Source organism: Apteryx rowi, unplaced genomic scaffold, assembly GCF_003343035.1.
Source record: "Apteryx rowi isolate R43461 unplaced genomic scaffold, aptRow1 scaffold_1071, whole genome shotgun sequence".
NCBI lineage: Eukaryota > Metazoa > Chordata > Aves > Apterygiformes > Apterygidae > Apteryx > Apteryx rowi.
The window spans coordinates 125701-137954 of record NW_020447277.1 but is presented as its reverse complement, the minus strand read 5'-3'; the positions used below and the strand labels follow the sequence as shown (position 1 = coordinate 137954).

Here is a 12254-nt window from a genome sequence, read left to right as displayed (position 1 = left end):
ACTGGTTCGAGCGGATGCCACTCAACACCATCTCCCGCCCCTCCGCGTGAGTCGCGCCCTCCATCCCGCATCTTGACACCTCCCAGTTTAGAGTGCCCACTTCAGGCCCCGCCCCTCCCCGCCTTCCCCGCTCTGATTGGGCACCGCGCCTGCCGCTCACACCTCGCTGCCACTCCCGGGGCTTCGCCCGTGCGCTGGCGCGCGTGGCGCCCTCTGGCGGGGTCGGGCGGTGCCGCCACTGCGGGCCCAGGGGACCGCGAGGGGCTTGGCGGGGGCCTGGGCAGCCCTTGACTGGGGGAGGCTCCCCGGGCGCGGGGGGGCCAGGGCTGAAGGGCTCCGAGCTGCGGCGGGAGCTGGCATGCTGCTGGGGGGCCGGGAAGGCCTGGTGGGACCGCTGCGGGCAAGCAGCTGGCAGCCCCAGCAGCAGCCGGCCTGCTGCGCTCCAGCCCTGCCCCAGGCTCTGCCCTGACACCAGGCAGCACAGTTCCCTCACACATCCTTGGCCAGGCCTGCCCTGGCAGGGGACAGTGTGCTCTCCCTGTCACAAAGTATAAACTGACCATGTAAGCGCAGGGAGGCATGCAGCGCTGCCTGCACCGAGCCACCATTCCAGCTCCTCCAGGGAGGGGTGGTTTACAGGGAGCCCAAGGAGTGCATGTCTGCAGGGCAACATCTTCCACCCCCTCATGTTACCTGTGCTGGGGTGAACTGCACTCCCTGTCTCCTGCTGAGTAGCATTTGTCAGACTTTGCTTAAGATCTAGGTTGGATTCATGGCTTCAAAGTCCTGCTTGGGACCAGGGAGGAAATGGTGGGGGAAGCATGCCTGGGGTGGTCCTCTTGCAGGTCAGCCTTTGCCTTTGCAGGTCAGTGTCAGCGTGGACAGGGAGACCAGCAGCATGCAGGAAAGCTGCATGGGTCTTTGTCAAGGGGAGATAGGTGCTGTTTTTTTCATCCAAGCTGTGGGCAGGGAGCTCTGGAGAGGTGTGCACTTGGGAAGGAGGCAGCCGTGGGCACAGTTGACTGAGCAGAACAAGGAGAATAGACAGGTCATTTCTCTGGTAGCAGTGGCAGATGGGCAAAAGATTGTTGCTCTAGTCCAAAAAACAAGGAAAGATAAAAAGGAGAAGTTTTTTACTTCTCCTGAACAGTTGAGAGATTGATGACTGAAATGCTCTTTAGGATAACATGATCCAGGTTCTTCTCTCTGGTCCATTCACTCAGCTGAGACTTGTATTGTGGCCTGATCTTTGCCTTCTCTCAGCCCAGCAAATTGCTAGATTACCTGACTATGGCCAGCTCTTCTGATTTTGACCAGGAATCCCCTTCCACAACAGAGAAGCCTTTCCCACTAGGACCTTTGTCAGAACTTGCACATATCTGCAAAATCTCTTAATTCTGACAAATCAGCATTTTTGCAAAGACACTGAAAACCCTCTCAGGCTGCTCCTTGGTTAATCCCTGATGATGGCAAAGGGCAACAAAGGGGGCTGTGCTGGGGCTGTGCCAGCTGGGTTCCTGGAATATTAAAGCAGGTCATACAAAATCAGCATCTTTGTGTGGGGAGTAGCTGTGCAAAACCATCCTGTCCACCACCGCCAAAAGTGACTGGGATACTCTGACAACAATATTTGGGATGTGAAGTGTCATGAGCTCTTGTGTAAGCAGTTCTTCCCTGCATGATTCACTTCTGTGCCTTTTTTTCAGCTGAAACACTTGCCAAATAAGCACCCTTCTGTAGCTGGCCAGTGGGACCTGTGAACGGGCTTTTTGTATGATATATCTGACACTGGTTTGTGCTCCTGCCTTGGCTATCAAATTACCAGCAGATGGGAAATGGCCTATACTGTGCAGCAAGGCCATCTCCTCCCACACCAGCTTGTCTCGACTCTCTGTCTGCCTTTTCTCTAATGTACTTTCTGGAAACCTACCTCCTTCCTTGGGGCTGGTCCCAGAGGAGGTTTAATGAGTTTAATTTAGTCGCTGTTGCAGCAAGGTGATTAATAATTGAAGAAATGAAGTCATTGCCAAATAGAGATGAAGTAAAGAAAGAACAGAGGAGGGCACTTGACAAAGGAACGCAAAGTCCTTCCAATATATTTGTTTCCCACCCCTCAGCATGCCTAAAAGAATCCAGCTCTAGCATGACCCCTCCGGCATGCAAGCCTGGATCCTGGAGAGCTGGGTTCTAATTGACCCTCAGGTGAGAACCCATGAGGCTGTGACCTGGCTTAGCTGCTCCCTCTTACTGAGGAGCAGAGTCACATCCATCCTCACCTGAGCCTGTGCAGGGCAGAGGAAGGTGACTGGATGTGTGCTCCAACATGCTGCTCCTACTGGCTGCTCCTGTCTTCTCCAAGGCAGGGGCTGCTACGGGATGGAGCTGGGATCCAGCCCATGACAGTCGGACCACCCCAGGCTGGCTCAATCAACCCAGTGGCTCTGCTGGATTGTGCTTTTGGGCTTTGGTCCAAGCTCATCTCTGCAGGGATTTGGTGGGCTCCTTTCTGGTGGGGAGTAGGTGCAGACTGTGAGATGCTCTGGGAGAGCACAGGGCACAGGGCTGTTCCTGAGTGGGGTCTGTTCCTCTGCGTCAAGTGATTTGGGGAGATGGAAAGGAATAGGACAGGAGGTCTTGATGGGTGGCTTGGGCTGTGGGGCATGGTGACCCTCCTTTCTTTCAGTAGCTACCTGAGATATCTGCACCTGAGTGTCTTCCAGAGGACAAAGACCCTGGGGCTGGTGTCTGCTGGGGCATGGAAAGGACTGTGGGTCCCCTCTCTTCTTGCCTCTAGGGCAGCCTAGTGCTCAGCAGCACATGATACCCAGCAAGTGCTGGCTCAGGCTGGGGAAATGGGACCAGAGCTGGCCCTTTCCCCAGCTGCAGGGCTCCTTAGAGCAACCGTTCCTCGCTGCTCACAGACACCAAGGCTCCTGCCCATAACAGCCCTAATGGGGGGCTGCTCCCTTTCCCCTGGGACATTGCTTCTCATCTTGATCCCAACCAAAGTTGACCCAAAGGATCCATAACCAAAGGGGAGTATGAATCGGCAGGAGCAGGGCCAGAAGGGACTGCTGAGGCCTGCTGGTCTTGACAGGCTCTGTTCCCAAGAAGTGGGAGCTAGAGAATCCCTTTTTAACCTTCCCTCTCCAAACAGAGCTGGGAGAGTCCCAGGGTGCTGTTGTGACACTCCTCACTCTCTCATGGCCTGGAGAAGACTCAGGGAGAGCACAGATCCCCCTTGTTTCAGCAAGAAAAAAGAGGCACAGAGAGAGCCACAGTCCTTCCTCTGTTATCCGTCTGGCTGTGCCAGAGCAGACAGGCACAGAGCTCTGTGCAAAGATTCTTCTCTCTTTTCCCCCTGGACATGAACTCCCAAACCCTGCCTCCAAGCTTCAGTCTCCATCTTAGACACCCCAAGACACAATGTTCTGAGCCCACCAGGGTAGGCGAGCCATCCCTGGAGGGCACATCTCCTGGAAAGCCACACTGGGGGAGGTCAGTGGCCATTTGCCAAGCCTTCCCCAAATACAATCAAACAACCACAGATATAACTGTGACCTGCTGACAGGGCTATTTGCTGACACCCAGACACAAAAGTGTCTGATGAACCAAAATGCCCACATGAAGCAGGGGCAGGACAGGGTCTCAGGTGAAGGATGGTGGCCCAGGCCCAGTGTGAGGATTCATGGGAGAGCAGAGCACACGTTGTATCACCTGGGGCAATGTAGTGCACCAGGAGGAGCCTGCACATGCATGGGTTTTGATCTTTTGATCCCATTTTTCTAATGCTTTGGGCAAAACAGCTGCTGCTGCCGAATCCTTGCCTGCTAGTGCTGGTCAAAGAACCTTTGCAAAAATCAGCCCTACCTGGCCTGCTGTGTGGGATGGTGAGCAGCAAAAGGAAGGGCCAGTCCTTGTGCAGGAATGCCAGATCCCACCTGGGAGAGCAGCTGAGGCAAGGTGGCCACTTGAAAGGGGGCAGGAAGATGGTCTTGGAAAGGACCATTTATCTACAGAGCATGAGGGTTCCATGTGGCCCTATCTGCTCTGTCCTGAGTGATATTGCTCAGATATTTCAAGGAGGCCTTTGTGGGATGAAAATCCAAAACATCATCAGGTGCTTTCTCTGCAGTAAAGTCTCAGCATCTGTCTCTGTTTGTCAAGAAGAAAGCTCAGCATGGTTATCAGTTGGGCCCAGGGGAGAGCACCTAACAAAACTGGGAGCTTAGGCTATGACGCTGCTGGGGTGGCTGCCTGGGTCAGAAACTTGCTCTGGAGCAGAGCCTGGTAGTGGGAAGTGTTTGCCATCTGCTGGAGAGCTCCACCACTACACAGGCAGCAGGTCCATCAGGAACATAGCACGGAGCTGAATACACAACAGTGAGGGTCACCACTTCACACATGCTGCTTGTGCAAGGAGGAGGGGGGAAAGACTGACCGCTCCCAAGGTGGGACATGGCAAGCTTGATTTGCTTCTGTGTTATGAGACAGCCTTCAACTGCCAGTATGTGATCACTGAGAAAAGGTGTTCTGTGTTTGAGTCAGGGTGTGCAGTGTTGGCAGTAAGACCCCTGTGCTTGTTGCAGAAGACCAGGAGTAGTTAACAAGGTGGGGGCTAGAAGAAGGCCTGGATTGTACATCTGGAGACTCAGAGTCTACCTCTGTCTTCCTTTATGGTACAGAGATAATCCAGCTTTCTCCAGTGCTCATGTAGAGTGTTCTCTGTATTTTCTGGATGCCTGAAATCCTACAGTCTGATCTGCAGGAGTCACAAGTACCTCCAGCTGCAGTGAAGGCAATGGCAGGGAGACTTTGCAAATACAAAGTGTCATGTAGTGCTAGGGAAATACCAGGTCCCGGGTGTCTCAAAGCTGGCACCCAAAATGAGCAAACAGTTTTTCTCTTTGTTTCCCTGAACCTTAGCTGCCATAGGTAAAACAGCCACACACTGCTATAGGTGCTGGACAGACCCTGCTTAGCTCCAAGCAGGTTGGTGCTCACTGCTGAGGGCATCTTCAGGGAGTCCAGAATACATACGCATGGCTGTAACTTCACAAAGGCAGCCAGTGTCTGTCCTTGAAAGTATTGCCAAATTTCTGTGAGAGCCACCTCCTGCCACAGCAGCCAGCCACCTCCCACTCTTCAGTCTCTTGGTCCAAAACTGAGGCTTTTCTAGGAGCCCCAGAATTTATCTTGGGTAATAGCACAAACTGCAACAATATATTTCTCCCTTGATGTGTGCTTAGAAACTACTGGTGTCTTTCTGCTGATACTTACCAACATTTTTCATCTGGAGGTGTACCTTGGTGTATATACTTCAACCCAAGCATTTCAGTGCAATTTCCCAAACTCAGCTACAGACCTTTCAGTCCTGTGAAACAGACTGCTCTGGGGAGTCAAACATGAACAGCCTCAGAGGATGCAGACCAAGGGTCTGTCTAGCCTAGTATTAAAGTCTCCAGGTGTGGCCACAAGCAGATCCCTTGAAGGGAAAGGCAAGTATTTGTGTTGCCTCCCTTGAGTGCGCTCCTCGGCTCCAACTATTCTCAGTTTATGAGTCTCTCCAGCTATTCTCAGCTTACGAGTTTTCCTGAGCTTATTGCTTTAAAATCCATGTCCAGTCTCAGACAAATGGAGAGTTCCTCGTGATCACCATGGCCCTCGGTGAGGAGTTCCCCAGGTCTACTACTCCTTGTATGAAGAGTCACTTTCTTCTGTTCATTCTGAACCTGGCTCCTGGCTCCTGCCAGCTTCATTTGGTGGTCCCTAGTTCTTGTACTAGCAGAGACAGTGAATAGTCGATGTTTGTCTCTCCAGGCCACTCATAATTTTGCAGACTTTGATCATATCCCCCCAGCAAGGTTCCCTTTCCCACACTGGTAAGTCTCTATCCCTCTTGAAAATACCTCTCCTGATAAATCTGAGATCTTGCTTGTCTTTCTTGAAGCTGCGCCACCCTCTGATCACTCACTACTGCCAGTCATTCTTTTTCTGTTTCCACCTGATTTGTTCCCAATTTAAACCACAGTTTTCCATTTTAGTGATCTTGCAGCTCCGAGGGGCATTGCTTCTTTTCCTGTGATAATGTGACCCCAGATGTGACTTCAAAACTGACAATAGGTGTAGTGGAGCAGGCTGCCTTCAGGGTAAGAAGAGACTTCCCCCTGTATCCAAAATCTGTTCTGATAATGTGTCCAAAGAGACGATGTGTGGTTTCTATCGAAGCTGAAACACACCATAAGGCAGAGGTTTTACAGATTCCATAAATAGCTACAATTTAGGATGTATGATATGGAGGAGGCTTTAGAAATCAAAATATTTAGAGATTTACATTATTTGGCTTGGCAAGAAGGAGCAGCCAAAACTGAAATACAAAATCTCCCTTCAAGGAAGGAATGAAGTTGATGAATAGTGAAACAAGGGAATAACAGAGATGTCAAAACCACCAAGAATTACTTTTGCAATGAGCAGAAGTGGGAAACATAGCCAATATATCTGAAGGGAGAGAGAATTCATTGAAAATCTCTAGGCACATATATATTCCTGATTGAAAATGTTGATTTTTAAAATGAATCTTGACATTTCTATCAAAACTGTGTTTGAACATTGCAAGAACATTCAGAACATTCAGCTAAAAGCAGTTCCAAGCTAGGCTGTGCTGGTACTTTAGCTGCATCAGCAAGGACATCTCCAGCTCATTCCCCAGCCTGTTCTCCTCCTCTCAGTTTTATTTTAGTCCCTGTGTGGAGATGTGTAACAGAATTGTTAAGATCAGTCTGAATGGAGAATGAGTGCGTATGTTTGGGTGTGAAAGCATTGAAAAAATGGCAGAAGTAGGGCTACGAGAGTGGCAGGTGTTGGTGGCACCTCAGTTAGCAAGCTGTCAAGATCTTGGCACATCACAGTTATCTTGCCTCATCTGTCCATGTGGTTCCCCGGTCTGCTGCTTGGTCACACCTGTCTCCATGGACATTTCCAGCACCCCCAGAATTAATCTGCTGTCTGTTGTCTCAGGCAGTGGCATTGGTCTTGGTCTGTTATCTTGGTCATGTCAAATGTTGCGTCTGTTGTCTCAGGTAGCTGTGTCCATCAGTCATGTGTGGCAGGGCCCATGGGGAGACGGGATACAAGGGGTATTCCTGAGGCCCAGGCAGCTCCCACTCATGTGCCCTGCTCCCTGCCTGGGAGACCTGTTTTGCCCCTGCCTTCCACAGCATCCCTGTGCAGCAACCTCTGAAAAAGGGTGTTGGTAGCTCCTGGTGGTGGGGGAAGCATGGGAACAGGGTGAGGGAAGTCATTCATGGCTAGGCTGGAGGTGCAGAATGACTGAACTGAGCCATTCAGCTGGGATGGAGGGGAGCTGCCAGACATCCTGGGAGTGAAGCACAGGTGGACACATGTGTTGCAGGAGATGCTTGCGTTGGAGGCAGTGAGGGTGCAGCAGTACCGTGGGTTTGGGGGTGTGGGTGGTTTGGGGGTGTGGTTCAGCACATGCCTTCCTTCCAGGCCAGCCCTGCTGCTGTCGGTGCTGACGGCCCATGCTGGGATGCTGCCGTGACCTGCCTGGCTCCCTTCCTAGCAGTTCCTGGGGACAGCCAAGCTCCAGAAGCTCCTTGTTAGATTAAGCTACGTACTGTGGGTAAGATGATGGCCGTTGATGGTATGGTGCCAACCGTAGTCTGCTCAAGGCATCGACCAGCAGCAGGCTGACATCTCCCTAACCCCACTCTGTGCAGTGTGGGGTGAGCAGATCCAGCCCAGGAGCTGGGACCCAATGTGCCTGGAGAAGGGAGACTTCCTCCTAGCATCTAAATGGGCTCCAGTCAGAGACTCATGAGCACAGGACAAGGGAGGTTATAGAGCAAACAGGATCCCAGCTGAATCCTGAGGTCCTAGGCTATTCAGAGCAGGGTACCACAAGTCTCTCTCTGCCATACATGGGTAAGATCTCCAGCCTGGGCTCAGACTGTACCAGCACAGGGCTCTTGCCTGGCCTAATCCCTAGACGTGATCTGAGATGGCAACAATCCCATCAATGGGGAAACAGAGATGCAGAGCAAATACCTGTCCCTCTAATGCTCTCTTGTGATTGGCAGTGCTTTACCTTTCCCTTCCTCCATTCTCCTGAGGTTTCATCCACAAACCTTTGCCTGGAAGTAGGCAAAGCCCTTCTGTGTAGATGTAACATTTCCAACAGGAATTTCTCTGCCAGCGCAGCGACACCATTGCTCTCCCAAACAGTATGAGCTAAGCCAACATGCTGGGACAATGACAGGGCAAAGTCAAGGGGGTGTTGATTCTACATTGCTAGAACCAAATAGTCAGGCAGGCCAAACTTTACAGTACCAGTGTGGTTATGAGCTTCTAAAACTCTTAGTAAATGCTAACGGCTGAGCCTCATGTCCATTGTTAACACTGCTATTTCAGCTGGCACTTGCATTTGGGAAACTGCAATGCAGCAACAGAACAGATCTCCCAAAGACTCACTGCAAGTGACGGGCAAAGAAAGGAGAGGAGCCCAGACCTAGGCAGGCACTGTGCTCTGCCCACTGCTCTGCATGTGTATATACTGATGGCATTTTGGGATCCCTTGGAGAAAGCCCTCTTCTCTCTGGGGCAGTGCTGCAATTGGGGCAGTGCATGGCTGCGGGGTGCTTTGCTGACCCACTACAGCGGGCAGCCAGGGAGGGCTGCTTGGTTCATGGACTGTCCCTGGTGCAGCTGTGGTGAAGGAAGTGGATTGCCCCCATTTTTTCTGTGATGCAGAAGGCATTCTAGGAAATAATTGTGTGTGGCAGACATGCTCATTCTCCATTCATGGCCATCATGTGACTTCTAGGCAAAAGGTCCAGCTATTAATATCCTGAAACATTGCTTTCAACTTTTCTGTGGAGCCCTTTTGGTCATAGGAAAGGAAAAAGCCATGGGTCATGTCCTGTTCTCTTTATCATTTCATAGTATTTTATCATTATCTAGTACTTGCAGCATCAGGGCATTATTGCATATTGAGGTTCTGGGCACTTCCCTCTGCCACTTACTGTGTAAGGCTTGCACCCTTGACACAGCACTTTTTCCATTGTGTCATTCTTGTCTTTTAGAAACATTTCCGGCATGTTTTCAGCTTTTTCTGCTGTCTCCCTCTATAAAAAAAAGGCAGAACCCAGAAATCCAGTGTGAGGCACAGCAAGGGGCCCTTTGCAGCAGTCCCTGCTCTAGACCAACTCCTACAGTTTACCTCCACCCAGCAGGAGTATGAAGTCCTTCACAGCTGCCCTTGCTGTTCTTTCTGTGGCTGCCTTCTGCTACCAGGTCTCATCTTCACCGGGTGAGTCCAAGCTCTCCTCTTGGAGGGGCTCTCTTCTCTTTCTCGCTGCCCTGTAAGGTCTAGTAATGCTTGGCACCTCTTCCTTCTGAGCGTCTGCCGCAGCAAAGAAGAGGCATGTCTTGCCACTCTGGCTTCCTGGGGGAAGGATGACTGTGGTGGGAGACTGTAGTGGGAGCAGCGTCTCCTCCAGCAGGACCCATCTGGTCCTGTGACCCTGCTTCTCCCTGGTGGCACTTCCCCCAGTCTGGTTATATCGGAAAATGTCTCTTCTCTTCCAGCTGCTGTCAACTTTTCTGGTCCCTGTTGCACCCAATACAGCACCAAAGCAATTCCCCTGAACCGCGTGATAATGTACGAGCGCACAGGCAGCCACTGCTTCCAGCCAGCCGTGATGTAAGTAGATCTCCTGCTCAAATCCTGGGTGCCCCTGCCCTGCAGTAGTGTGGCAGCCCCAGGGAACCCTGCAGCATACCCCATCCTGCCAACAGATATTGGTGTGTTAGGCTCACCCTTGTTAAGAGAATGGTCTGGAAACATCTCAGAGGAAAGTTGCACGTCTCAGAAAGCCAGTTGGTGGTCCTCCCTATTAGATTTGGGCCAAAAGATTTTCTGCTGGTCATCCCTCCCAGACAGTGGGTCACAGGCAGGATGGTGTCCCAGCTGGAGAAGTCATGTTGGGGATGAAGATGGCTCTCTCCCCCAAGTGCCAGAGAGAACAGGAGGCTGGTAATGACATTCAGCCAGTCCCCCTGTATTTCCCTGGGGCTGTTCTGCAGCTGTAGAGGTGTCTGGTTCAGTGGGATTCACTGGCAGCAAGGAGCATGCAGGTGCTCAGCACTGCGGTTTGCTGTAAACTTCCCACCCACAATGGTCATCCTTTGAGAATGGGCTCCTCTTCTCTCCTGCTCCTTTAATGGGATTTTCTTCTGCAGATTTACCACAGTCAAAGGTTCAATGCTTTGTGGCAACCCAGAAGATAAATGGGTCCAGGATATCATGAATCACCAAAAGGACGAGGCAGGCAGTGGAAGGACAACACTGTAGTCACTGCAAACATCACCTCCACCAGAGAACCTTCTATCATGAGCTCCTCCTAAATATGTCCATGTTTTCTTATTGCCTGTGAATTTTGATAGACTGCCAATGTGTAGCTCTCTATTTAAAGTGTGTGCAAAGGCATTTTAATTTATTTGTCATTTTCAGTCAGACTTTTAATTCTAATTTGTACTGATTGCGTTTAAGTTAATTTTGTGTAATAAAAAAGATCAAAATAGCAGCTTCTCCCTCTGGGTCTCAAAATGCTTTACCAAGGCCATAGCAGGCCAGTGTGCCAGTTTGCAGGTCTGAGCATCAGAGTCCAGCTCTCTGTCCTGTTCATTTCCTCCATTCTGCAAACAATTCTGCACATGCTTTAAGGACCCATGTGGCACAGGGACCTGTGGCCTCCCATGCCCCTGCTGAAGGTGTGCCTGGCAGTTAGCTCCTAGGTGGCTCCAGGCAAGTTGACTGGGCTAGAGAACCCAGGCAGCTCTGGCTGGAGACAGAGGTCTTGTTTTTTGGCTTTCTGTTCTGCAGTCCATTAGCAGTCTGGCTGTTCAGGTCTTTCTCTGAACTGTGGTGGCCATATCTGTATGTTAAAGTTTGACATTTGGGAGCCTCTGACCTGGGAGACCTGACCTCTGACCTTGGACTTCACCCAAGTGCAGCGAGAGCAAGGCCAGAGCTGGTGATGCTGGGGCGGTTGGTGCCTCTCAGCCCCCAGCTCCCTCTCCAATACTCCCCCATCCTCTTGCAGCCTGGGCTCTCCTTCCTTTGAGATCCCCACAGATCCTCCACTTTGGTTTGTGCCAGGAGGGTTCAGCTGGAGCTGGCCCAGGGGCCAGCATGCGAGGGCAATCCTGGGGAGCATTTCAGATGGCATAAATTAATTCCTTGTCCTGGTCCACAGTCACTCCTGAAGCAACACAGCAGGCAGCTAGGGATCACAGCTCTGCCTCTGCCACATCTTGCCCAGGACAACACTAGATGGGGCTGCAAGGGCAGACTTGGAGGAGAGGCTGCTCTGTGGAGCTATTTCCACCTCCAAACTCAGATCTAGGCCTTCTCTCATACCCAGGGCACCCACAGGGACCGGTACCAGCCCCACAGCTGCCTGTCGGACCTCCTGCCCTGGCTTCCTGGGGCAGTGATGGGTGCTGCCATTGCTCAGTGAGGCCCATGGGTGCATGGTTTGATCCCCAAGTGTAGCTCCCCCAAAGCCCATCTGGACCCATTACACCTTTTGAAAGGCACTTTGGCTGTTTCAGGCTGAGCTAAGCCTGCACTATTTCTAGCCAAGGCAGGGAAAGGGTGGTAGGGTGAAAAGCAGGGCTCAGGGCAGGTGACTCACTGATCCCAGTCATGATACCCGTCTCTGTCCTTTTCTGGCAGAGATCCTGGCCAGCTGCTTTTGCCTCCTTCCCCTTCTGGACAGCCCTTGTGAGGGTATCTTACAGCCTGCAAACCTGCGTGAGTTGTGGCTTTTGGTGTGCCCCGAATTAGCACTTTACATTTAAATATCTCATAAGCTCTTTCATAAGATGGACAGGTAACACTGGGAATAATTTAAAGAGTGACTGGACAGCGTGGTTAGACTCAGGGGTCATTGAGCTCAGACAGGACATTGAAGCAAACTGTGAAAAAAAAACAGAGGAGAAATGTCTGGGCTCTCGTTGCTAGTTAAAATGCAGTGGAGTTACTGAGGGCCACTCTGCTTGGTCACCTTGCAGTAGTCTTTGCTGGATCAGCCCCCCCACTGCAAATTTGGTCAGAGGGAGCAAGGGATGGCCATGTCTAATTTGACTTTCCAGGTGCCTGGGGTTATCTACGGGCCCTGATTATTTCTGACGCTTCCTAATTCGTCCTGGTTTTCCTCCCGCAGGGTTTT

The 12254-nt window shown here is 51.4% G+C and overlaps 1 protein-coding gene across 1 annotated transcript; it reads left to right on the top strand.

The window, feature by feature from the left end:
* The first annotated feature begins 9141 nt into the window (after positions 1-9141).
* On the top strand, positions 9142-10601 carry LOC112968590 (C-C motif chemokine 4 homolog). The gene is made up of 3 exons (XM_026071023.1): positions 9142-9328; positions 9607-9721; positions 10261-10601. Exons 1-3 carry the CDS (start codon positions 9256-9258, stop codon positions 10370-10372), a joined length of 300 nt encoding a protein of 99 aa, XP_025926808.1. The 5' UTR covers positions 9142-9255; the 3' UTR covers positions 10373-10601.
* The last annotated feature ends 1653 nt before the right edge of the window (positions 10602-12254 follow it).

Excerpts from the sequence above, each read along its gene's own strand:
- LOC112968590 (XM_026071023.1), top strand. The coding sequence starts at position 9,256 with ATGAAGTCCTTCACAGCTGCCCTTGCTGTTCTTTCTGTGGCTGCCTTC. Across the intron at positions 9,329-9,606 it reads CCAGGTCTCATCTTCACCGG|CTGCTGTCAACTTTTCTGGT; the intron begins GTGAGTCCAAGC and ends CTTCTCTTCCAG. Across the intron at positions 9,722-10,260 it reads TGCTTCCAGCCAGCCGTGAT|ATTTACCACAGTCAAAGGTT; the intron begins GTAAGTAGATCT and ends TTTCTTCTGCAG.